Raw genomic sequence first — 24549 nt, 5'->3', positions numbered from 1 at the left:
CGGCTTCGTTGCTTACCAAAGTCGTACTTACACATTTCAACAGATTTTTGAGCTCATTGTACCACATAAAATCGATCAATAAGCACAACAAGTAACCATACATAAGGCGCGCTGGATTATGAGGCGCACTGTCAATTTTTGAGAAAATTTAAGGATTTTAAGTGCGCCTTATAGTCCAAAAAATACGGTAATTTTGCAACCAAATCAGGACCATCCACAGGAGTTTCTCATCAATGCAGATGTATTTAATCATTTTAAAGTTTTGTCAAAGCAAAGACAGATTACATTTTCATTCATCAACTTGGCGACCAGAAACTATTTGATAATAAACACAAGTAAAACAGGATGAGGACTGTAGAGGTGCCAGCAAAATCCTGAAGACTCTCATTCATCCGAGTCCAGTTGCCTTTTGATAACACTTAGATAAACTCTCTAAAGTCTCTAAAGCCTGACGTGATTTAGAGTCACTGTCCTCTCGGTTAGAAATATCGTCTCAAACAACCCGAAAACAACAAATCTGTTTTCTGATTGGCCGGATCTCATCCGCATCCGTGAAGCTTTAGAAGCTGTCTGACTGAACCATGTGGAGGAAACCGGCCCACGGGTCGATCTGGTCGCTGACTCCAACCGCACACTGTAAACAGAAACCCTGCAAACCGACATGAACACAAAACCCAAGTTATTTAAATACCAGGTTACAGAGTGCTCCCTTGTAATCTGTCAGTCAAACCGCTTCATTCCAGCTCTGAAGCAGCGAGCGACTTCACATCTGCAGCCTCCTCCAGCAGCTCCTCCGGCAGCTCCTCCGGCAGCTCCTCCGGCAGCTCCTCCAGCAGCTCCTCCAGCAGCTCCTCCAGCAGCTCCTCCGACAGGTCCTCCGGCAGCTCCTCCGGCAGCCTCCTCCAACAGCTCCTCCGGCAGCTCCTCCGGCAGCCTCCTCCAGCAGCTCCTCCGGCAGCTCCTCCAACAGCTCCTCCGGCAGCTCCTCCGGCGCCAACCGATTCTGTCCGATGTCCTCGAACTGGGTCAGCAGTTCTCTCTGGACGGTCGGGATGGTTTTATATTCTGCAGGCGGCGGCAGGCCAACATCTACAGGCTGCAGCCTGACGTGCGGGATGTCTACAGGAGGCGAAGCTGCCTTAGTTCTCCGGTTCAGAGTCTTGTCCGTGTGGTCCATGTCGGTCTGAAGCGTTCGATAGCCGGCGTGATGGACTTGGAACGGCAGCGCCGAGCGGCGGGACCCGCGGCAGGCCCGCAGCTTCACGTCAATGTCCACCTGATCACGTAAACGGGATGTTAGCACGGCGACGTGCTACAGAGCAGCAAAGCACCGTGAAGAATGGAGACCTTTGATTATAACCAACAACACAGGGTCAGGAAAAGTGCCTGAACAGTCTGAAGTCAGAGAAGTCAATCTGAGTGGGTGTTTTGTCCATAAAAATGTTACTTAATTCATCTTCAGTTGCATGTTGATAATCTTGCAATTCCAGAATTTGCTCGGGATAACATGGCAAAAAACTGAAGTAAATATGAGTTTCACAAAATTGTAATAGTCACAGATTTGTAACCAAGAAAAGAATCCGTCTCAGAGGAATGAGACAATCTGGCTATAATCTCGACACAGTAAACCTAAAGACCAAAGATTGGGTTCCTGTAACGACACGTTAAACTGTGGAATGAGTGTGATGAACAGTATTTTGTTGACGCCTCACCTCGGTCCGACACAGGTCCTCTTTCTGTTTCCGGATGTTGCTGCTCAGCTCCTTCGATCGCTCCGACAGACCGGCCGATCGTTCCCGCAGCGCCGTGAGCTTCGTGGAGAATCCTTCTGCGTGCTCCACAGACCTCCACGCCGACACTGCAGACACAAATACTCCATCAGTAGTCGGCGTGAGTTCTTCTGAACACCAAACCCGACCAGCGCCGGTGAAGCTCAACTGTATCTGTAGACGATGAGCCTCCGGTTGGAGTTGTAGATGTGCGTCATCGCCGTCATCGATTTCCCGGCTGCGTCTTCGTACGTCTTCGCCGTGCTGCACACCTTCCGCAGCTTCCTGTCCACCTCGCCCTCCGTCTGGGAGATCAAACCCTGCAGTCGGCAGCCGGACGGGCATTTAGAAACCTTCGGCGAGAGACACCGGTGTTTTCAGAAACAGGATCTTTCTACTAAACGTCTGAAAAACACTCAAATATGGATTCTTTTCAAAATAAATGTTGTGATTTGGAGTTTCGAGGTGATTCTCATCTGGAACTATTTTGGACATAAATGTCCAGATTTCAGGCGATAGACAAGTTGTCCACTCAAACTGATCCGTCGAACTGGTTCATGGGTCTTTTCTTATTTCCTTATTTATACAAGTGACATATGATGAGGCTGCAAATCTCCATGTAACATTTGGTTTGTTAAAAAAACAACAAATAAATGTTGTGTGTGTTTGTACGTTTCTCACCCAGTCGTCATCTGAACACAGAGCGACGTCGGATGTGGATCGACACCGCTGCTTCCCGTACCACTCGGTGCGGCCGGAAGACAGTCGGCCATCTTGATTCTGCTGTTGGAGTCTGGTACAAACTGCAGGGAACAAAACAACAAAAAAACAAAACAGGACTGAGGTCAGTTCACCTTCAACTGAGCTCCAATTCAAACATCAAGTCAGATGACTTTGTATTTATTTATCGCGTTTGACTTTCGAACCGTTCAAAGATCGTTAAACATTTAATCTTCTTTGTTGATTTTAGTTTTTGCGAAAGCTAAAGTAGACAAACCTTTAAAACCTTGAAAACATTCATTTCACCAGGTCTTCGCTTTGCTCTTGGTTTTTCGTCATTTAACTGTGCTTTCAAATTAAGAACATTAACTCTTTAAATGAATAAAAACCACAATGAAAGTGCTTTAAAAAGTATAAATGTTTTTAGAATAAACAGTGACACAAAGATAAATGTGGAAAATGACATTATATGAAGTTTCAGTTTTAACATAAAACAGTTTACAGACTTTTTGTTTTTATTCATTTTTTTCCAGAAAAGTGCAAATCAGCTGAATTTTGACATTTAAAGGGTCTCGGTGTTCGATATGATGTGTTTAGGACATGGTTGATGTTCAATATTAAATGTTCTGTTTGAAAACATTTAAATGATTTGATCATCAAATATTCATTCTAAAGTTTCTTTCATTAGCTTTTGATTTCTTTAGACTTCAAAACCAAGAGTTGTGTCAGACTTCCTAAAATAAATGTAAATACCTTTTGATGTGTAATTTAATTCGATAAAATTAGTTAACTTTGGACATTTATTCATCTTTACTCTTTCTCAGCCGTTTCAGTAAAACATCTGCAGACGTGTTTATTGTATATTTTTCCAAATCGATGCAGCGTGCAAAGTTTTATGTCGTTTATCTATTTGACACATTTGCAGAGCAGAAAGCAATTCGTAATAAAAAGATAAAATGGATAAAAACACGCAGGTTTATTTATCTGCTCTTTCATACATTAAAGTATTTTTCCTGTTTAACAGTTAAAAAAAACAACATGAATCACTTGTTTAAATTTTGCAGAAGAACAGATTTGTTTTTAATTGGTTTATATGGGTCCATATTTTATCGGAGTACGTAAATGTTTTTAATTGGCTTTCAGTAGAGAAAATTACACGTGATTATTTATTTCGTAGGAAATGAGACCAGAGACCACAGCTGCTGAAGTGAACACTGAATCTTTATTGATGGAGCAGAGTTCAGTCGTGTACAGAGTTGAGCAACATCAGGTCACTGCGTGAACATTGGACGATTAATGCAAACAAACAGGTCAGCGTCGTTTACACAAAGATACAATGATCAACAAAAAAGTACACATGACCCTCTTTCACGTTATTTTGAAATCCCAGAATGATTTACGAAGGACTCAAGGATCCATCTCTGGGTTGTTTTTTTTGTTTGGGCTCTATTTCAACTAATTTGGTTTGTGTATAAAAGTGTAAAAATGTCTTCCTGTTAAAAAGCAGCCGGTCGGATGAGCATCCGAACAGCTTTCAGGCTGTAGCTGGCCGGTTTGTACGTCGGCCACACGACTCCGTTCTCCACCTCGTACGGCGAGGTTGTTTTGGGGTTATATGTGCCTTTGTAGTAAATCCCGTTTAAGTTGGCCGTCTGGCAGCTGTTGTACCACCACCCGCCCCCAAACATCTCCGCGCAATTCTCCCCAGACTCATCGTTGTCTCTGTCCAAGGTGCTGAATTTCATGCCGCTGTGGGGCGAGTCGGGCGTCACCAGAGCGTCCCCGGCGTCCCCGGTGTACCCGGACACCTGCAGCCGGTACCCGTCCTGCTCCGCGCCCACCCTCATCGTGTACTCGGCGGTGGCCACGCCCCCCTCCCAGTCCTCCAGCTCCACCCTCAGCAGGGTCTCGCCCCGACTAGTCAACAGGTGGAGGTTCTGGTTGCCGAGCCAAACCTCCCCTTTGCCCCGCGCGTCCACCGAGCCGAACCCGTCGCGGTATTCGTTCCAGGTGCGGTTGAAGCTAAACGCGCCGCTCTCCCTCTGCTGCACTAACAACCACCCGCCCATCAACCCCTCCTGCTGGCAGTAAACCTCCACTACGCCCGTGGAGTCGGCACCGCCGGGTTTGATCTTAAACGGGCCGTTTGTTTCCCCTTTCAGGTGGTTCTGGAAGGCTTCGACACAATCTGTGGACAGAGAGGGCGACACGGCACACCGCGAGTTAGCGTGGACCGGCTTTGGCTCGGCGAGCTGGAATTTACTGCAGTAAAATGGTCACTTCACCTACGAGATGGCGAACACTCGCCCCGACCTCAACCCCCCCCCTCCACCCTCCACCCACCCCCACCCAATTCCACCAGACTGCATTTGGACCATCAGCAGGATTTGATAGCTGAACAGCGTTTTTGTTCCCAAACTGAAGACGTGTTCGGTGGTTTTACATTTACATCACAAAAACATTCTGAATTTGGTGGAAAGTTTGTTAAGAAATCTTAGTGAAGACAAACAAACAGAAAACGCCCTGAAGTCCTGCTGGAGAAGAAGAAGGCGCGTTGCCCAGATTTAGCTCGTAGCTTGTTTCTATCTGCAGGGCTTGAATGCAGAATTGGGACAAAAGCAAAGTTAACAAATCAAGATCTGAAAAATGGAACGTCAACTAACTGCAAAACAAAACTCAACCAGCGTTTGATCTTCAGCCCTGAAAGCTCCTCCTCGTCTTCATTACACATTGAGCCCAAACACTTCAATTAACTGCAGCTTTTAAACGCATCGCACTGAATGTGAAAATCTTTTAGCTCTTGCGACAAACAATAAAAAAACTGCATTCACTTCTAATTTTTTGGTACATAGGGCTAGCTAGCAAGCCAGCTGATGCTAACGCATGCCGTTCGGCTGACCGTCTCCTTCTCGGCTTTACAGATTTCACTCCAGGTCTGAAGTTGCGGTACCTTTTCCTACATAATCGGCCTGCCGCTCAACACGCGTGCTCTTCACGCTGCGCGCGTGGAAGTCGGGAACGTCGTCCTCCACGTTGTCCGTCAGGAACCCGCCGAGGTCCATCCCCGTGACGTCGAACGGATTCCCGAACCCAGTTTTGGAATCTCCCATGATGCTGCCCTTTGCACCGCCGACGTGGGAGGTCCTGGTCGCCCCCGAGGAGTGCGATGTGTGGGTGAGGCTGGGGAACAAGGAGCCCATGCTTCCTCTGCTGACGTCCGTCAGGCCCTGGCACTCGGGACCTCCCTCGATCACCTCCTCCGTCCTCTCCACGGGTCCGTCCTTGGTGTGAACGATCGTCCTCCGGATGCTCTTGGTGCAGGAGGTGCTGCTGGTGGACGTGTGACTCATGCTGGGCTGGCCGCCGAACCCTCCGCCGAACCCTCCGCCAAGCCCGCCGCCGAACCCTCCGCCTAGCCCGCCGCCAAGCCCGCCGCCGAACCCTCCGCCTAGTCCGCCGCCTAGTCCATCCCCGTCCCCGCGTCCTCCGAGCTCGGTGATGGATCGAGACGGCGTGAAGGAAGAGGAGCTGGACGAAGACGAGAAGCTGGAGGAGGAAGACGAGGAGGACGGAGAGTAGGAAGTACCCGGGTCCTTGGAGATGGTCGCCGGGGACGAGCTGGACGAGCCCTCCTCCTCCAGGACCAAAGAGACGGTCTTCACCTGGAAAAGGAAAAAGGTGTGACGTGTGTTTCCGAGACGAGTCGTTGAAGATGTTTGGGAACGTCGTGCGGCCTCACCTCGGGGAACACGTCTTCTTTCTGCTGAGCAGACACTCTGCCGTCCACGTCCCCAGATTTGTAGATGCTGTCCACGACCACGCCCTGCAGCGGCCGGCTCTTCATCACGTACAGCGTCCCGACAGACTCGATGTTCTGAGCCGACCGCGAGTCCAACTGGTCGATCTGGGAGACGGACGGAAAGACAAATTCAGAACTGTTTGACCAAAAAACAGGAGAAACACGTCTTATGATACATTAATTTTTGTATTTCATGTCACGTTTGTGCAAAACTGAATTATTTGTTCCCTTGAAACAGTATTTCTTTAATGTGATGTATTTCCTGTTGAGCCCACCAGTGGGAACACGTGAAAATATCATTTTTAAATGGATTAAACTGGACAGAAACATCAGCTTCAGGCAGGACTCTTAAATATCAACTAAAACTATCAAGCAGAATTAAAATGTATGTTATTATTAAATTTAATTATTAAATAATTAAATGCAGACGACTCCTAAATCTGAGAATATATTGCCACAAATTTATCGATCTAAATATTTAAACCCTTCACTCTTTAATCACTTTCAGGGATAAACTTGTTTTTTGTCACTAAAGTGACTCCGTAGATATTTCACCTTTATTTTAATCTGACATATTCAACATAAATATTTAAACCCAAAACACTCCTCGAACCTTTAAACCAAACAGGTGCAGGACTTAAACAACGAGTTAAAAGATACAACTTTGTTGACCGATAAAGGATTTAAAACAACGGAGAACAATTATGTTAAAATAACTTCTGTTTGAATTGGAGTCTTTCCAACGACTTTGAGCAGCTGCAGGTTGTGACCGCCCGTCGTCCCGTGCAGCGATGCGAGTCCTCACCTGTTTGTCCAGCGCCACGTAGCTCTCGTGGTCCACCTGGTGCTCGGAGTAGCTGGCGCAGGATCCTTTGCAGGAACGCAGCTTGATATCGATATCGACCTGCCGACAGGAGAGAGGTTGAAATGAGCTTCCTGAAAGGGATTAAACCGACAAACCAGCAGGTTGCAGGTGTGTTTGTACTCGAGGCATTTCTTCACCGTAGCTCCAGACACTAATACGCATCTGGAAGAGACAGTTGTCTGTCCCCGTTTTGTCTCCGTACCTCGAGCCTCTGCATTTCGACGACCTGGTCTTTGACGCGGTCCTTCAGGGCGGCCAGGAGCCTCACCTGCCGGTCGATCTTAATCTTCATCTCCGTGATCCTCTGACGAAGACTCTGGGCCAGGTCGTAGTAGTTGTTGTTGTGACCTGGAGGAAGTGGGCGGAGTCAGACGCACGACCAGCTGCTGCTTTCCTTTTATTCAATCTGCATCGCTTATTATATAGCTCCATTTAAATTGGAATTAAAACCTTGAGTTAAAAAAGGCGTTCAAGGAAAATTAAACATGAAAGATGAATTTTTGAAAAACGGGATGTGATGTTGCATATTTGAACATTTTTGACCGAATTAAATTGTTACTGTTGTTAAACAGTGTTAAATTTTTATCCTGGTGTTTCCAAGGTAACGCTTTAGTGTCAAATAATGACTTTACAACAGGGATGATGGCGCTGAAGCCGAACCTCCGGAGACTCGGCGGTCACAGCTTCTGTTTTCCGTTCACCAAAACCTTGTTGTGGAAAAAGGAAGTTGTGAAACACTAACCGGCGTCGGTGGTGAGTTTGTCCTTCAGGTAGTCGTAGGTCTGTTTGGACACCACGTCGGTGGAGCGATGCTTGGCCTCGTTCTGGTTCAGGAGGCTGCGGATCCTCTCGACCCTCCTCAGCAGGCTGTGGTCGTATTTATCCATCAGACCCTGGATCCTGCAGCCCGACGGGCATTTCGGACCCTGACGGAGGACCGGACCATTATTAGGCTGCTCCTTACTCATGTCGCGTGGAAATAACTTTAACTTCCTCACAACACCAAACACGAGAACAGAAGTGTACGTCGTCGACGCAAACGTCGGCACGGCCAAGAAACATCTCAGGCCACGTTACTTTTCAGAGTTTATGCTAACATTAGCGGCTACGGCAACACAAACCAAACATTTTTATATGAAGTGGAAAAGTGGAAGATTTATACAAACAAGCCTCATTGAAAAAAAAAAACAATCGGAGAAAGTGTAACCATGGTAACTGAGTTTTATGACTGCACACGTGCAGTGAAAGAAAAAGGTTTGTTAAGTTGATCTCGTGACGTGTGATGAAGTCGTGTTTCAGCAGGACGAGCCCTCCGTCACCGAGTGATGGAGCGACACCGTTGGTCGGTCGAATGCCACCACTTCCTGTATCCATTTCAAGGTCAAAGCCGCCGTATCTAAATGTGTCGTATAGTGTAAGCGACGGGTTTAAAAGACGGCGTACCCATTCATCGTCCGTGCAGAAAGGCCACTCCTTCTCACTGGCACATTTCTCAGATCTGGTGCCGTGTTCCACCGGACGAACTCCTCTGGGGTCGACCACGCCCTGGACCAAGACAGACAAAATCACAAAACTTTATCACAAGGATTTCATTTGTTTAGTTTGGGTCACAATTTAATGAAAGAAATATATTTATATTATGTCATCATAAGTACAAATGGTTTACAGTTGGATTGAAAAAACAGGATTTAGTTCGCTTCGAGTTCATTTAATGAGTAAGAGTTTTCCAACATTTATATACATCTGGCAAAATAAACTGAAACGTATGTTACATTGAGCTGCTTTTGGGGTAAAAACGTGAAAAATAAATTTGTTGAGATGGGAGCATTTTTTAAACTTTCAATTTCATACAATGTGCAGGATATAAATGCAGAAGTAAATAAATATTATAATTTGGAGGATGGTAAAAACATCAGCGTCTACATCTGTTTAGATCGGGCAGTGATGAATATGAATTAGCTACAACAGATAAAGATGACATTTGTCTTGATTGTAAGTTATATGTTAATGGAATTCCAGAAAGAACTATGAAATATGAAATAAAGGAAAAATTACAAAAAAAAATAAGAATTTAAACAAAATGGAAGATTATTGTATTTATTAAATTACATTTGCAAAGAACTTTATGACTGTTTTGAAAACTGCTAATTACAAAAACAACAAATTTAATATTTAATCTAATTAATTAAATAACACAGGTGTTCAAATATAATTCTACATAAAAAAGATGAGTAAAACTGCACTAAATAAAAAGAATGTCAAACAGTTTTCCCCGTTTCAACGACACGTCTGATTTCCACCTGTAAAATGTAAGAAAACGTCTCACCGGAGTCGAAGACACACAGACGAGACAGACGAGACAGATGAGTAAAGAGAGTCGCTCCATCTTTGCTGATTTCCTCCGTGAAGTCTCGTTGACGAATGTTTCCCCGCCGCCGCCCTCCGACGGTTTTGAAGCCTCCTGGTTCGGCCTGATGAACCCGTGACTCGTCTGTTTGTGGAACCGCGTGTTTCTTTACTCTGATAAAAGAACACAAACTCAAACACGCCGTCAGACCGGCTGCAGGATTTACTGGCATCCGTGTTTTCTCAAAGCAAACAGTGACGAACAGCAAACAGTGACGAGAACCGTTATCCAGCGATAATGCAATAAAACACACCGACACGACAGCAGATATTGATTAATCAGGCTGGACTTCATGTTTTACTTCATTTCTTCAAGTTTTTCCTTTAAATGAAGCACTTTTTATTCATATTTGATGTGAAGCTGAACTTTCAATTGAGTTAAAATAGCTCAGTCTGGTAGAAGTTGTTCTTGTTTATTTTTGTACTAATGAAACAAACATGAAATAAAAGGTTTATCAGGAGACATCAGAGGCGCTTGAAGACACATTTGACTTTGTAAAATCCTGAAGTACGAGAGCCGATCAATAAGTTTGGAGACCGTTCCTGTTGAACGAGGTGGATATAATAATAGGATTGTTCAGTTCTTTTTTTTTTTTTTTTTTTAAATCTACTGACGAACTGCCATGATTTACCCATCAGGAGGGGGCGGGGCTTCAGCTGCCTCCAACAGGTCCAACCCAGAGTCTCTTACTCCTTGTGGTGAGTCAGTCTGTGGCAGGTGAGGTGCTGCAGGAGTCTGAAGCTCCTCCCACAGCGCTCACACTCGAACGGTCTCTCCCCCGTGTGGATGCGTGTGTGCTTGGTGAGGTTACTCTTGTGGTTGAACTGCCTCCCGCACTCCTTACAGCCGAAGGGTTTCTCCCCGGAGTGGATGAGCTGGTGTTTCTTCATGTTCACGGCCTGGGAGAAGCACTTCCCGCACCGAGCGCAGCGGTGCGGTTTCTCCTCCGTCTCGCCGCACGCGTGGTCGGCGAGTTCTTGGCGCCCGGCGAACTTCTTCCCGCACAGCGAGCAGCGCGGCGGTTTCTGCCGGTGCGCCGCCAGGTGAGTCTTCAGCGCCGACGGATGGGCGTAACCTTTCCCGCACTTGTCGCACGCGTACGGCTTCTCCCCCGTGTGGCCGCGCTCGTGCACCAGGAGGTGCTGCAGCAGGCGGAAGCTCCTGCCGCAGTGCGAGCAGGCGTACGGTTTCTCCCCGGCGTGGATCATCTGGTGCTTCTTCAGGTTGCACCGGAGGCTGAAGGCCTTCGGGCAGCGGGCGCACTGGAAGCGGCGCTCCCCGCTGTGGGTGTAGCGATGCGACGCCAGCGACTCCTGCAGCCGGAAGCGCTTGGAGCACAGCGTGCACTGGAACGGCTTCTCCCCCATGTGGACGCGCTCGTGCTGCCGCAGCTTGGTCGGCTGCTTGAAGCTCCTCCCGCAGTAGCTGCAGCCGTGCGGTCTCTCCTCGGAGTGACTGAGCATGTGCGTCTTCAGGTCTCCTCTCCTGGCGCAGGTCTTGCCGCAGCGCTCGCAGCTGAAAGGTTTCTCCCCCGTGTGGATCAGCCGGTGCTCCTTCAGCGTTCCCTCCCTGCCGAACAGTTTCCCGCAGACGTTGCAGCGGTGGCGCTTCTCCCCGCTGTGGGTGAGGAGGTGCTGCCGCAGGGTGTGCGGCAGGCGGAAGCTCTTCTCGCATTGCCTGCAGGTGTGAGGTTTCTCTCCAGGCGCGTCGGGACCTCTGGCCGTCCGGCAGTGATGCCGCTGGTGTCGGACGGCGTTCGCCCTCCTCGTGAAGGATTTCCCGCAGAGCTCGCAGCGGGTGCGTCCCGGTTCGGGTGAGACTTCCTGCCGGGTGTCTGCAGCGTTTTCATTGGTCGAGGAGACGAAGAAAAAACACAAAAAAACAATTCATCTTTTAAATCTGTAAAATAAAAGTAAAAAGATTTTCATCATTGAAAGCAGTTCAACTTTTTTGAGTCGCTCCTTTTTAAGTGAGGAAACATTTAAATAATAAATGTTTGCCGAGGTGGATCTTTTTAACTAGTTTGTATCTAATGATTATTTTCTCCATTCATTGATTGAATGTTTGGTTTGTAAAAATTCTGATATTCGTGAAATCACAAAACGCTCTGAACGATGATTACAGCAGCAATTCGACAGTTTTCACCCGAAACTAAAAACGTAATAAAACGAGAACATTATTTGACCTGCAGGTCCCGGCGAAGACGCTTCTCTGACTTCCTGCCGCTCAGTCGGAGTCGTGTCGCCTGAACGGACGTTTTTCGGTCCGTCTCGTCTTCGTTGACCCTCTGAAGCGTCTCCGGGGGACTCGGACCGCCGGCCGTCCTCCTGAAACACTAACGGTATCCCATCAGCCCCGGCGCGACTCGGCCGCAGCTCCTCCAGTTCTTCGGTTTTGGTTTCCTCCCCGTCGCGGTTCCTCCCCTCAGACGGCGTTGTGACTCCACACCCGGCCGGCTGCTCGTCCAGACAGAAATCCTCTGGTTCTTCTTTAACTTTCACCTCCGAGCTGCCGCAACGCGACTCTGCAGACAAACGGACGACGTCGCCGAAGAGTCCCGGAGTCTTCATGCAGTCCACCAGGCGGACGGACAGCAGCCTCGGGCCGAAGACCGACAGTTCGTCTGAGGAAAAGACGAAGTTTCACAATCTCACTGCGTCATGCAAACGTCTGACGAGTCTAAAATATCACCCGGTGATGAACACGGAGCAGCAGGAAGCAACGACCTCCATCAGGAAGTATTCAGAGCTCAACATCACCGAGTTCCTCACGTTAACGTGACCTCTGACCTCTGGTACCTGAACATTAGTGATGTAACCATGGAAACATCAGATTTTGGGTCAAATATTTGAGGAACAGAAAATCTTCAACTGTTCCTGAGCCCAAGCAGTGATTTCCACCACAGAATCATGGCTGTTTTTAAAGCAGTTCCACCTGAGGGCCCAAAGATCACAGATGACATCAGACTTTATATCAAACTGTATAAACGGTCATCAGAGACCCTTGAAATGTCCAGAAAGTCTACGGCGAGGTGTTCTGATGACATCACGTTTCAAGAGGGGCGGAGCTTCATTGTTCAAGACCGAAGAAGAAGGCGCGTCAGGTCAGGAGACACCAGGTGCGTTTTCTTTAGTTCCACCTGTCCCTCGTTGTCCTTCCCTCCCTGCTGCATTTAGTCTGTGCGCTTTTCTTCTTTCCTCTTTTTGTCACTTCGTTTCAGTTTCCTGTCTGTTGCTGCGTCTGTTTGAAACCCTGAGAAACACAAACCACCTGAACCGTGGTGCCATGGCAACGGGCTTCTCCAACATGACGACAGCGCGTTGAAAACAATCACTAATGTCCACGTACCAGTGGTCACGTTAACGTGAGGAACTCGGTGGTGATGTTTCATCGAGACGACACATTGAATATTTCCTGATGGAGGTTGTTGCTTCCTGACAAAATAAAATCTGTAAATGCTAAAACACTTCCCTCCACATACACCTGAGGAGACCGTCAACAGTAAACAATAAAGCCCAGCGGTAAATAAATAAAGCCCAGTGGTAAATAAAGCCCAATGATAAATAAATAAAGCCCAGTGGTAAATAAAGCCCAATAATAAATAAAGCCCAGCAGTAAATAAATAAATAAATAAAGCCCAGTGGTAAATAAATAAATAAAGCCCAGTGATAAATAAATCCCAGTGGTAAATAAATAAATAAATAAAACCCAGTGGTAAATAAATAAATAAATCCCAGTGGTAAATAAATAAATAAAGCCCAATAATAAATAAAGCCCAGTGATAAATAAATAAATAAAGCCCAGTGATAAATAAATAAATAAATAAAGCCCAGTGGTAAATAAATAAATAAATAAAGCCCAGTGATAAATAAATAAATAAATAAATAAATAAAGCCCAGTGATAAATAAATAAATAAATAAATAAAGCCCAGTGATAAATAAATAAATAAATAAATAAATAAAGCCCAGTGGTAAATAAATAAATAAATAAAGCCCAGTGATAAATAAATAAATAAAGCCCAGTGATAAATAAATAAATAAATAAATAAAGCCCAGTGATAAATAAATAAAGCCCAGTGATAAATAAATAAATAAATAAAAAGCCCAGTGATAAATAAATAAATAAAGCCCAGTGATAAATAAATAAATCAATAAATCAATAAATAAAGCCCAGTGATAAATCAATAAATAAATAAATAAAAAGCCCAGTGATAAATAAATAAATAAATAAAGCCCAGTGATAAATAAATAAATAAATCAATAAATAAAGCCCAGTGATAAATAAATAAATAAAGCCCAGTGATAAATAAATAAATAAATAAATAAAGCCCAGTGATAAATAAATAAATAAAAAGCCCAGTGATAAATAAATAAATAAAGCCCAGTGATAAATAAATCAATAAATCAATAAATCAATAAATAAAGCCCAGTGGTTTATTATTGCCGCCGTGTGTGTTTTCGTGCTCACCTTCACGCTTGTACCTCCGAGCTGCGGGGGTCCTTGCGGAGTCCTCCAGGTGGCCCGCCAGATGCCTGACGCCGCGCACGGACTGCATGTCCTCCCCACCTGGAACACAGCGCGGCTGAGACGCTTCCACAGCTTGTTTTAGTGTCTTTACGTTTTCAACCTCATTCGACAGGTTTAATCCGGTTTAAATGTCTCCTGAATCACCTGGTACGTTTCTTAAAAAGGCAACCGAGGACGACTGTGGTTGCCATGACGACTGGTGTTACTGTAATTCCCAACCGACGATGAAACTACGCTTCAAACTACGTGCGGGTTCATCAGTTCCTCTCAGCGGGGTTTCATGTCGTTAAATGACTCAATCTGTCACAAACCGCGTCCAGATTTAACTTTATTTTAGTGTTAAATTCGAAGCGGAAACGAAAAGCGTCGTTAAACACTCAGAGTTCACGGACGGAGTTTATTTCGACTGAAGCTGCTCCGTTTTATTTTCAAGCTGTAAAACTGCGCTCCCCGGAAGAACGGGCTGCTCCAACCAATCAGCTTCCAGGACGTCACAAGAAGGCGGGCTGTTTTAGGAGTATTTGAGCCAATCACGGTGCCGGCTGGTTGTGAGGAGACGGGTAATCGTTTAGGACAAAATTCAAAATCATTTTAGATAGCCTCTTAAAACTCCGTCTTCATATTTTTGTTTACATTTTTTTTTTTTTTTTTTATCGTTTTTGATTTATAACCGGAGTGTTTTAACAGTTTTGGTTCACAATATTCCAACAGTTTTAAATTGATTTAATTCTTATTTTTAGATTATCTTTTTTTTTTATTGCCACTGTTTGGTGGTTGAGTGGAACAATGATTTATTTTTTAATTTTACAAGGCTACTTCTATTTCTGCAACACTGTAGTTGAGAAACAAACACTGTTTATATATTTACCAATTTATCATCCAGATTTCACATTCAATGCACATCATTTATCGTTTATAAAATATGTCAAAATGTGCCTCAACTCAAATCCCGTTTAAAAACCCTATTACTCCAAACGACTTATTTTCCACATTAAACTCAATTCATTTATTATTATTTGATCCTCCATCATCGTGCGTTTGCTGTGGCTTAATCTTTTCTGGGATTCTTGATTAAATTGTATATTTTTTGCTTATTTTCTCTAATGTTCAAGATTGTTTTAATTTTTTGGGATTATGTGCAGCAGTTTGGTCGACCTCGTGTTAAAATGTACTTATATAACACACTTAAATAAATCTGACTCGACCTCAACATTAAATGTACTTTTACATGTCAGAATTAGTTGATTTCAGTCAGCAGTATTTGGATTCACGTCTTTTCAAATATTACTTTCTGAACATTATGAATAAAATTGTAAAAAAAGGATATGTTTAACAGCAGAGACAAAGAACTGAAGTAAAACAAAGGGCAGCGTGTCATCCCGTTGAGCACCACTAGATGGAGTCACATGATCAGTTTACAGCAGCTGTCATCACTGCACATCCTCGTTACACCGATTTAAACTCACGGTTTGTAATCACCTCCAAACTAAACTAGTTTAACTTTGAAAGAAATAGGTGTGTGTGTGTGTGTGTGTGTGTGTGTGTGTGTAGAAGTTCAGCTGCAGGGAAACAGCCGAGTGAGACAAAAGAGATGAAATGAAATGAAGGAGCTCCTGAGTCTCAGAGAGGAGCCGTGGAGCAGAAACACTCCAACACATCCAGCTCTTTGATAATTTGCTCCTTTGAAGATGAACATTTCTGAGGCTCCTTTCAAGTGACTTTTACTGATGTCGTTTCTCTCCGACCTTCAATTAATTAAGCGACTAGATTATTTCAAATTCAAACACTCATCGTTTCCCGTCGATATTTAAATAAGTGGTGAGTCGGAGGGACTCGAACAGCGAGTGAACACATCAGACTTTCATCCCTCAGGAATCTGATGTTTCTGTGCTCCAGTTTCAGGTGCACGGCTGAAATCGTTGAAGACGAAAGATTCAAACCTCAAACGGTGAAAACACCGATGGATATCTGACATTTGTTATTTCAATGCAGCCGTTTTAACAGATAAAATGATTCTGATGATGTGAAATGATCCATTTTTCTCAAATAATTACGATCGGGCGATGATGTAATAACTGCGACAGCCTGAAGAGTAACAAGAATTTTCATTGACTTTTTAAAATGTGTATGTTTTCGGTTCTGTCTGTTGTTGACCAACCTAAATTCCCACATTGACACCGTTTTTCAATACTCATCCATCCATCATGCAAAGAACACAAAAGGTCCAGATTCGAACCCGGAACCTTTTCGCTGCACCGCCCTGTTTTTCAATATTTGATGTTAAAAACATAATGACACAGGAACTTGTAGTGTAGTTTAAATTCTAAGGGAGGAAAGTCAAACCAACACCCCCCAAAAAAATCAGAAGCTGCAGACCTCCAAACCTAAGGAGCTGAACCAGGTAATATTGTTGGTCTTTGATCATTTAAAATCAAATCTGATGTGTTGAAAATGAAGAAATACTGGATGATATTCTTCTTTTAGGAGCCAACCCCTAGTGGCACTCGGTGGTATTGCAGCTCAAGACCTCATTTTTCAGACCTGTAAGCTACAAACACTTGTATAACCGTCTGTGGTTGGACGTACATGAGGCCATGGTGACCTTGACCTCTGACCACCAAATCCACACATTTGTACCAAATTTGAAGACATTTCCTCAAAGCGGTCTTCAGGTTTCGTGTTCACAATTCTAGGACGAACAGACAGACGAGCGTTGAACGTGATGCCTCTAAGCCAGCGGAGGTACACATCAATCATTTTAACACTTATTATAAATCGGTTGCCGTCTTGGGACTTGACAGTTTCAGGAGATGCATAAAAAAAGGCTCAAAGCCAGTTTGATAGCCGGAGCTGACGTCGAGTCCACAGGTAGTTCAAATTCACTCTGATATTCCTTCTGTAGACTGAAGTGGCTTCAACATTTTGACCCCAATTTCACACTTTGAGAGGAACATTTAGCACCTACACGCAACCACTCCAGCTTCTCTGGCCCTCCCGAGCTCGCCGAGGTTCACCATCGTCATCGGCCGTTAGAAAACCTCTTTACGAGTTAACACCTCGGGTTCACGCCACGTGCAGGTCAGCGTTTACACACAAATTGCCCGGCGGTGTGTTTATTGGTGAAACCCGGGAGGATTTCAGTTGTGTTCGTCCTGAGAGACGCCGGCGGGAAAACCGCTTCAGTCTTCACGCCGTGTTAAAGAACAAACTTGGGAGATTAAAGGTTTCGGCGCATCCCTATCGGCTCAGCTGCTTCCAGTTTCCTTGCTGCAAACGGAGAATAGGAGGAGGAGGAGGAGGAGGAGGAGGGGGGGGGGGGGGAAAGGTGTGTCAGGAGTTGCTTCATTCGGACGATACGTCCAACACAAGCAGTCAATTACAAGCCACTGATGGTCTTTTAATACGGAGCATTAATCATCACTGGCCTGGAGACTCCTCCTCCTCCTCTTTCCTTCTCCTCCTCCTCCTCCCCTCCTCCTCCTCCCATCTGTCCTCTGACTTGTTTTCCTCTGTGAACCACGGACGGATGCTAATTGGCTTCTGTTGCATTTTTTATGTGCAGCCACCCAAACCACAGACTCTCCATTGTGTGCGATGAGTCCCGTGTGCATGTTTTCCTGCGTTAACCCGGTGACAGGAAGTCGATTCGTCCACGTCTCCTCCAGCTCCGGTCCACGCTCCCAGCCGACGTCTCAATGGAGAAGCGAAGACGAGGCGGGACAGGAAAGGTTCGTGGTTAACAGCTTTTCCCTCAAACTATTTGACGGTGGCCACGCTTCATTAAGTGAACTTGTAGCGTCCCGTCTTGCTGCCAGCAAACTGGGTCACTTGTGTTTGTGTCATTTTTTTTTTTTACCCCTGGAGTCCAAGTTGTCCTTAAAAGAGTAAAAAGACAGCAAGAGTGTTCTCAAAAGTTTGCTGCTATTTAAAGGAATCATTAAAAACATTGAGAAACATTTGCCATTTATTTATTCCGCAGGGTGAAAATATAAAAACCTGTTAATGCCGAGTTAAAGCTAAAAAGAAAAGAGGATCCGTCACAATCCCAGCATCGAGTTTTGTGGTTTTATGGCGAGTTCTTGGACGACTGCAGCGTCCTGAAGGCTTGTTGAGGTTATGAATCGGGCTTTGGTCTTGTTCCATCAATGCAGTCACAATAACTGTAGTAACAGATGTGAAATGGTCTTCTGCTTATAGACTTTAATTATACAGGTTGAATACGAGAGGAACCGCGGCTCCCTGATGAACCGCGGCTGAGCGAACAAACCTTGAAAACACAATTACTCGCATGTTCAGTCCCTCAGAGGACGCCGATGAAGACATCCACAAATTGTGTGTCCGAGGATGAAGGAGGCAGGATGAAGGGTTCCATTAATTACACTTGAATATTCCTCACATGCCACAGATATACATGAGGATGAAAGAGGGAGATAAATTACTGGCAGTAGAGAATCATCATGTTAATGGTTTGTGAGAGACGACATACATTTCCTCTCAGATTTCCTCCCTTTCTTTCTTGCACTTGACCAACTGTTGTAATTAAGCGATATGACCGAGTGATAACCAACTTGTACTCAATAAAATATGTGATCCAAATGTCTTCATATTGAGGGGCAATTCGCTCTGAAAACAGCAGTAATGGCAGTTATGCATTTTATGTAATGTTTACAACTTCAGGACGTAGTCCGACCCTTAGCAACCACCTAGCAACAGAGAGGATTTCTGGGTCTCCAACTGGATAAACACAGAACAGAAACATTAAACTGCTCAAAACCAAACCGGTCCAGCGAGCCTCCTCTAGGACTGTAAGTGTGTGACTATCCGTGGTGTTACGGTACGGGTGCTCAGAGCGACCAAAAGAGACCCGACTTCACCAAATGGGTCATTTAATAGATCTATAACAAGTAGAAACTACATACATGAAATTCTATTCCCATTGAGGAGGTGGAGGGATGTTTCTAGTGATGAAGGGTGTGATGTCATGGTAATTTGTTGACCAATCAGATCTCTTGTACAAGTACTTTTTTGTTGCGTTACAAAATTATAAATCAGATTATTCTTTGTTATACATATTTTATTGTAACGAATAAACTGGTGAAAACAAAACAGACGTATGGTCGTTGATTTACTCGCCACCGACAACTTTTCCAGCGTCGGACCTGAATATGAACATCGGGAACGAGCAGCTGTGCTTCGTAGCAGCAGCGACACACCGAACAAAAAGCAGATTTTTGACAAATCCTACGACGCATTTCGTTGAGTCATTTGTGGCGAAGAGAACAACCCAGAATGCAACACTGCCGAGGACCATGCTCCTCTCTCACCAACAATAGAACAATACCTGAAGTTGTGATGAGTCTTGTATGATAATGTGCTGGACTCCTCCCACAGACATGCACTCGGGTGGCGCACCCCACAAAATAAATCCATTTAACCGAAGAGACATTCATTGTATTAATAGATTGTTCACTTCGTGTCTTAATTAAACTTTTTGCTCCGTTACACATTTAGGAGGGAAATTAATCCAATTTCTGCCGTTATCTGAAGATGTAGGTCATACCAGAGTGAATTTCACTAACGTGTTCATGAAAACATGATGCGTGCTCTGTGTGTAAAGACAGAGCTCCTCACAGATTTGTAACCTGAAGGCTTTTCTGAAATAATTTGACTGTTCTTCGCATGACTAACTTCATGTCTGCCTTTGAGTGTGTGTGTATTTAAATATGAATGCTGTGTGCCCATGATGACATCAAATGATTTCAAGCAGGTTTTTGTATTTCAGCTTTAAAGTAATATTCCCCGACGTCACACATCTTTGCTTGAGTACTCTGTTTTAATAAAAGTAGAAAATACTCAAAACTGCATGTAGAAAACTTTATGAATCACCTTCATGGTCATAAAGTACAGCAGAGTCAGCTGAGGAGAAAATAAACATGTCAAACTCAAAGGTTACAAAGTCAGCGAGCAGGGGTCAAAGTTCAAAAGCCTCCTTGAATAATTAACGAGTCCTTTGTTTTCTGACTGCGCTGCAACGCACCGTTGTCGAGTCGGCCCGAACGTTCAGAGTAATTTCCAACCGAGTGGTCAAAAAGTCAAAAGTTCAGCAATAAACAAAAAGTGTCCTTCATCGCCACGGCGCCCGGGACGGCTTCGGTCTGCGGGGGAGATTTAACGAACAGTGGGACTCGGACAGACTCATCAAGAATGAATGAAGAACACGGCTCGGAGACGCAACAGAAACTTTTGGCACGGCGTCTTTTCCTCGGAGGACTCTCGTGCTGTTTTCATCGTTTGTAATGTTCGTCTCTGGGACATCAACTGAAATTAGACTCCAAGATCCCCAAAGCTTTGCACAAACAACTGCAGTGCAATCTTCACAAAACGCCCCGATGTCTTTCTTGTATTCTATTATTAACCAGAGTCTTTCTTTTTGCCTGATATTCCACTCGTTGCCGTGAATCTCCGTCCGTGTCATTTTTCCACCGCAGGACTAATGTCACTAAAGTTCTGCACGAGTTCTTTGCCTCCGTTAGAGATCAGTTCCTGAAACAGACTCAGAGCTCGTTTGACAATATTTGTAATTTTATTATCAATAACAACCCACATTTTTTTGACTGCTGCTTCTGTGTTGATGTTTTGCAGATAAAATGTTTACAATTTTAGTTTAGCGCACCAACATGCTAACATTTGTAAACTAGCACAAAACACAGGAAGCGTATTACATTTTTCCAAAAATGATACTTTAAATAAAAATGAATTACTTTTGAAAATGTCCATATTCTCTAAAGTGTAGTTACTTTTCAAAAATGTCCAACTGTTGGGAGAAAAAAAAAAAAAAAAAAAAAAAAGTCTTTACTTTCTTTCAGCCAACAAACTAGAGTTTTGTTTTTGTGGGTGTTTGAGTCTTTGCTGAATTTGAGCTGCATGCCAACGTGGAAAAACAACAAACGTTTGTTGATTTCATGGAGCCTCTGAACCTCTGAGCATCGATTGTTTGGCTATTTTAAGTTGAGAGGAAAACTCTTCCCTGAGGAGACCGGAGGTCACGAGTTCAGCGGGAAGAAGAGAGTCTGTCTCTTTACATCATCGCAGCATCAGGAGGTTTTACCAGGTTGTGGCCGCCGACCGGGTTATATTCTGCAGAGATGTTTTGGTCTGAGGACCCGTGGAAATGTGCTGACCTTTCACTCCACAGACACAATCTTCTCTGACATGTAAATACAAACCTCTGAAGTATTTAAAGATGCAAACGGGCATTTATCCGTTTTTCACTACGGGGCAGATTGATTTCAAATCAAGTTGACACAATCTGGAAAAACTAATTTTGAGCAAACTGTCAAGAAAATGCAAATTAGAGTTTCTCTCCACCGCCGTTCCACAAATATTAAGAATTTAGGGTGAGAAAAACAGCCGGTGGCACCAATTCTCCAGTTTCCATTCTAGAATAAGGACAGATTATTTAAATAGTTAATATGGAAAACAATTTTTTTTCCATCTATTTTTTTGTTCTCCGCAAAGCAGCCGAAGCTTCAGTGGCCACGTGCTTCATACAGAAAGATCCATATAAACGGTGTCAGTTTCAGTAGTGTATAAAGTACCGATGAAAGCAGACATACATTTATGTATCCCAAAAAACTAGTTCTTTAGAGTTAAAAAAAAAAACCCAGCACAAAATCAGAAACAAGATATTAAAAAGATGTCATGAAACTAAACTGATGTTTTGTCCAGCAGCCCATTTGTGACGCATCATCCTGATGTCGGAGGTTAAAATCATCTAAATTAAGTTGCTGACTTTTGCTTTCTGTAGTGAAATGTGTGCTTTAATTTATTTGAGGAGGAGTTAGGGTAGGTAGTTACTTTATTAATCCCTGAGGGGAAATGTTTTCACTACAGCAGCATACAGAAGCAATAAGATAATAATAAAAAAGCCATAAAACAGCAGTAAAAAAAATATAAAATGCATAGTATATACACAGTACAGTATATATATTATATAGTTTAAACCAGCTATGGAGGACGAAGCAGGGCAATGTTTGAATCTCCAATCATTTACATTGTGCTTCAAATGCATTATTACAGCGCCAAACCAGTGAAAAATATTCATTTAAATTAAAAAGTTTGGCGCAATGGTGCACTGTAGAGATCATCACGTGCCAACATGGTAGATCTCACCTAATGGTAATGCACCAAAATAAAGCCCAACTAAAGACAGGACACATGAGGAGAGGGAGAGACAGCCACAGAGGACACAGACATTACAGCGGCCATGTTGGAAAGAGGCATGGCGACCAAGAAAAGGCTTTGTGTTTGGATCTAGACCGAGAAATCACCAAGATGGTAACAGATGAAGATGAGAAGATCAGAAAGAGGTCTAGATCAAAGTAGAGGAGAGACACTGTGGCCATGTTTGACCGATAAGACAGGCAAATGTTAGGAAAGGACAGAGGTTGCTATAAAATAAATAAATAAATAATAACAACAACAACGTGAGAGAAATCAGCAGAAAGGCTCAATGGCCTAAAGGAGGCACCAACCAACACCTGATCAAGTCAGACTGCTTCCAAACAGCAGCCACAATACAGACAGGTTGAAAATGTTAGTGCATCAAAACCGATCCAAACAGTTCAGATAATAGACAAGTAGTCACAGCACAGACGCCAAAAGCCCAATTAGAGACAAAGATGAAGAGCAAGATCATGTCAGAACAAGGCCAGGCCTGAGAGGACATGGCATCTTCAAAGCATGGAGAAAGAAAAGCCTGAGTGGATGTAGAGACTGAGGAATCTAGGAGACAGCCAGCTCAGGCCCTCATGGCCAAAACAAGGTAATCAGCTCAGACATTAAAAGATGGAGGTTTATAACTTACAGCGACGCAACACCAGCGTACTGTGGTGGTTTCAGACGGGGGGGAGGCACGGCGGCCAAGCAAAACCAGACAATCTAACAGTTGTCATACCTTCTGGAGATTTGGTGTGTGTGAATGTGTTATTTGGAATCGAGCTCAAATTAAGCGTTGGAAGGACAGACAGGTGGAAACAATCATTAAAGGCATTTAAAATTAGGACTTGCAGTTCGTTGATCTACCTGAAAAATAAAAGTTAGTGCACCGACACTGATCCAAGCCGATCAGGTAAGAATAGATAGTCACAGCACGACGGCCATGTTGGAAAGAGAAAGTAAGAGACAGACTGGCTCGGCAGCCACAAACTCACAGCTGTAAGGAATGAAAAGAGACTTACAGTTCATAGATCTGACTGCTGCTACCTGAGGAAGGAAAAAAAAAAAGACAAGCAGAGTCAAGTCTCAGGCATCTCGTGTTTCCAAATATTTCCGTGGTGCTGTAATGACAGTTTGATGCAACAAGCAAATTAAAAAGTCAGGAAGTTGCCAATTGTGGAAATCTGGTGGACGTTTCATTCAAAATCAGCCGAGTGCCGGTCGTGTTGAACTAAGAACCGATGTATTAAAACCACATCTGTTTCTGGAGATGCTGATTTAAAAAGGAACTAAACTATTTTATTTAATAAACGAGTGGAAAAAATGAAGAAAAAAACAAAACAGAATTTGTGCTCCAAAGCAAAGAGCCATAACTCTGGAGCACCCACAGGTCCAGAATAAGCTCATGCATGCAGCCTGGTGCCTCATGACTGAAGCGTGTTGTTCATGTGGGATGTCAGATTTTAGTACCACGGCCTCCTTTTCAAACTTAAATACAAAGTGGTGTGAACACAGCGTCCTGTTTTACAGTGAGGCAGCATTTATTGAGATGGAGAGGAAACCAACAGTATTTGATTGATGCCATCACAAACAGATTCATTCATGAGGTTTTCTATTATCATCAAAGCTGTTTAAGAGCAACTAAAGCTTCACGGTGGACGAAGAACGTCTGAGCTGCCGTAAACTTTTCTAAAGTCTCTAACTTGTGAAAACTTAAAGTAAAGTACAGCAGTCTGTGTTGGCAGCTATTCAGACACTGCAGTAAAGGTAAACGGTTCCTGTGAACGCTGCTGAAGTCAGCCTCATTATTTGGCACTTAAGGGAAACTCAATTTAAAGCACCAAGTCTCAAAGGCATTAGTGGACAGAAACAAGATAAGTTGACTTGCGTCTCAAGCAAACATGAAAAAGTGTTCCAGACAGCATTTAAGCTTCTTCTAAAATGTCCAAAATGCTTTCACAGCATTAAGAGGAGGGAAAAGACAGGAACACGCTTCTCAGCACTGCACATTTCAATTTCATCTTCCATGGACAGACATGTAAAAATATAATGCCAAGTTACTGAGGTGCAGATGAGATCAAATACAAACTGTGACTGACCTTTGAGTGAGTTCATGAAGGTGGACTGGTCCACGCATGGTTCGCCAACTCCTTCCCACCGTGAACCACAACTTCCTGTGTCGCTTTCGGTGTCTCAGACTGGATGTTTAAATGCACCACTTCTCTGGGTTTGGAAATGCAGTAC

General features: G+C 44.0%; 3 protein-coding genes across 3 annotated transcripts; all 3 read right to left on the bottom strand.

The window, feature by feature from the left end:
• Nucleotides 1–1900: 1900 nt before the first annotated feature.
• On the bottom strand, nt 1901–3848 carry LOC138214131 (fibrinogen alpha chain-like). Its single transcript, XM_069175499.1, has 3 exons — nt 3845–3848; nt 2451–2608; nt 1901–2122 (listed from the first exon to the last, which is right to left on the bottom strand). The coding sequence occupies exons 1-3, from the start codon at nt 3846–3848 to the stop codon at nt 1934–1936; spliced, it is 351 nt and encodes a 116-aa protein (XP_069031600.1). The 3' UTR covers nt 1901–1933.
• Nucleotides 3693–9583, bottom strand: fga (fibrinogen alpha chain). The gene is made up of 8 exons (XM_069175527.1): nt 9480–9583; nt 8597–8698; nt 7896–8079; nt 7356–7501; nt 7094–7192; nt 6229–6393; nt 5440–6151; nt 3693–4677 (listed from the first exon to the last, which is right to left on the bottom strand). The coding sequence occupies exons 1-8, from the start codon at nt 9537–9539 to the stop codon at nt 3986–3988; spliced, it is 2160 nt and encodes a 719-aa protein (XP_069031628.1). The 5' UTR covers nt 9540–9583; the 3' UTR covers nt 3693–3985.
• Nucleotides 9584–10140: 557 nt separating this feature from the next.
• On the bottom strand, nt 10141–14536 carry LOC138214163 (zinc finger protein ZFP2-like). The gene is made up of 3 exons (XM_069175546.1): nt 14029–14536; nt 11746–12183; nt 10141–11394 (listed from the first exon to the last, which is right to left on the bottom strand). Exons 1-3 carry the CDS (start codon nt 14114–14116, stop codon nt 10247–10249), a joined length of 1674 nt encoding a protein of 557 aa, XP_069031647.1. The 5' UTR covers nt 14117–14536; the 3' UTR covers nt 10141–10246.
• Nucleotides 14537–24549: the final 10013 nt, after the last annotated feature.

Source organism: Embiotoca jacksoni, unplaced genomic scaffold (assembly GCF_022577435.1).
Source record: "Embiotoca jacksoni isolate LCO1_2020_lvr unplaced genomic scaffold, fEmbJac1.0.p SCAF_68, whole genome shotgun sequence".
Lineage (NCBI taxonomy): Eukaryota > Metazoa > Chordata > Actinopteri > Embiotocidae > Embiotoca > Embiotoca jacksoni.
Note: the sequence above shows the minus strand (reverse complement) of the source record. Positions and strands in the feature narration are given on the sequence as shown.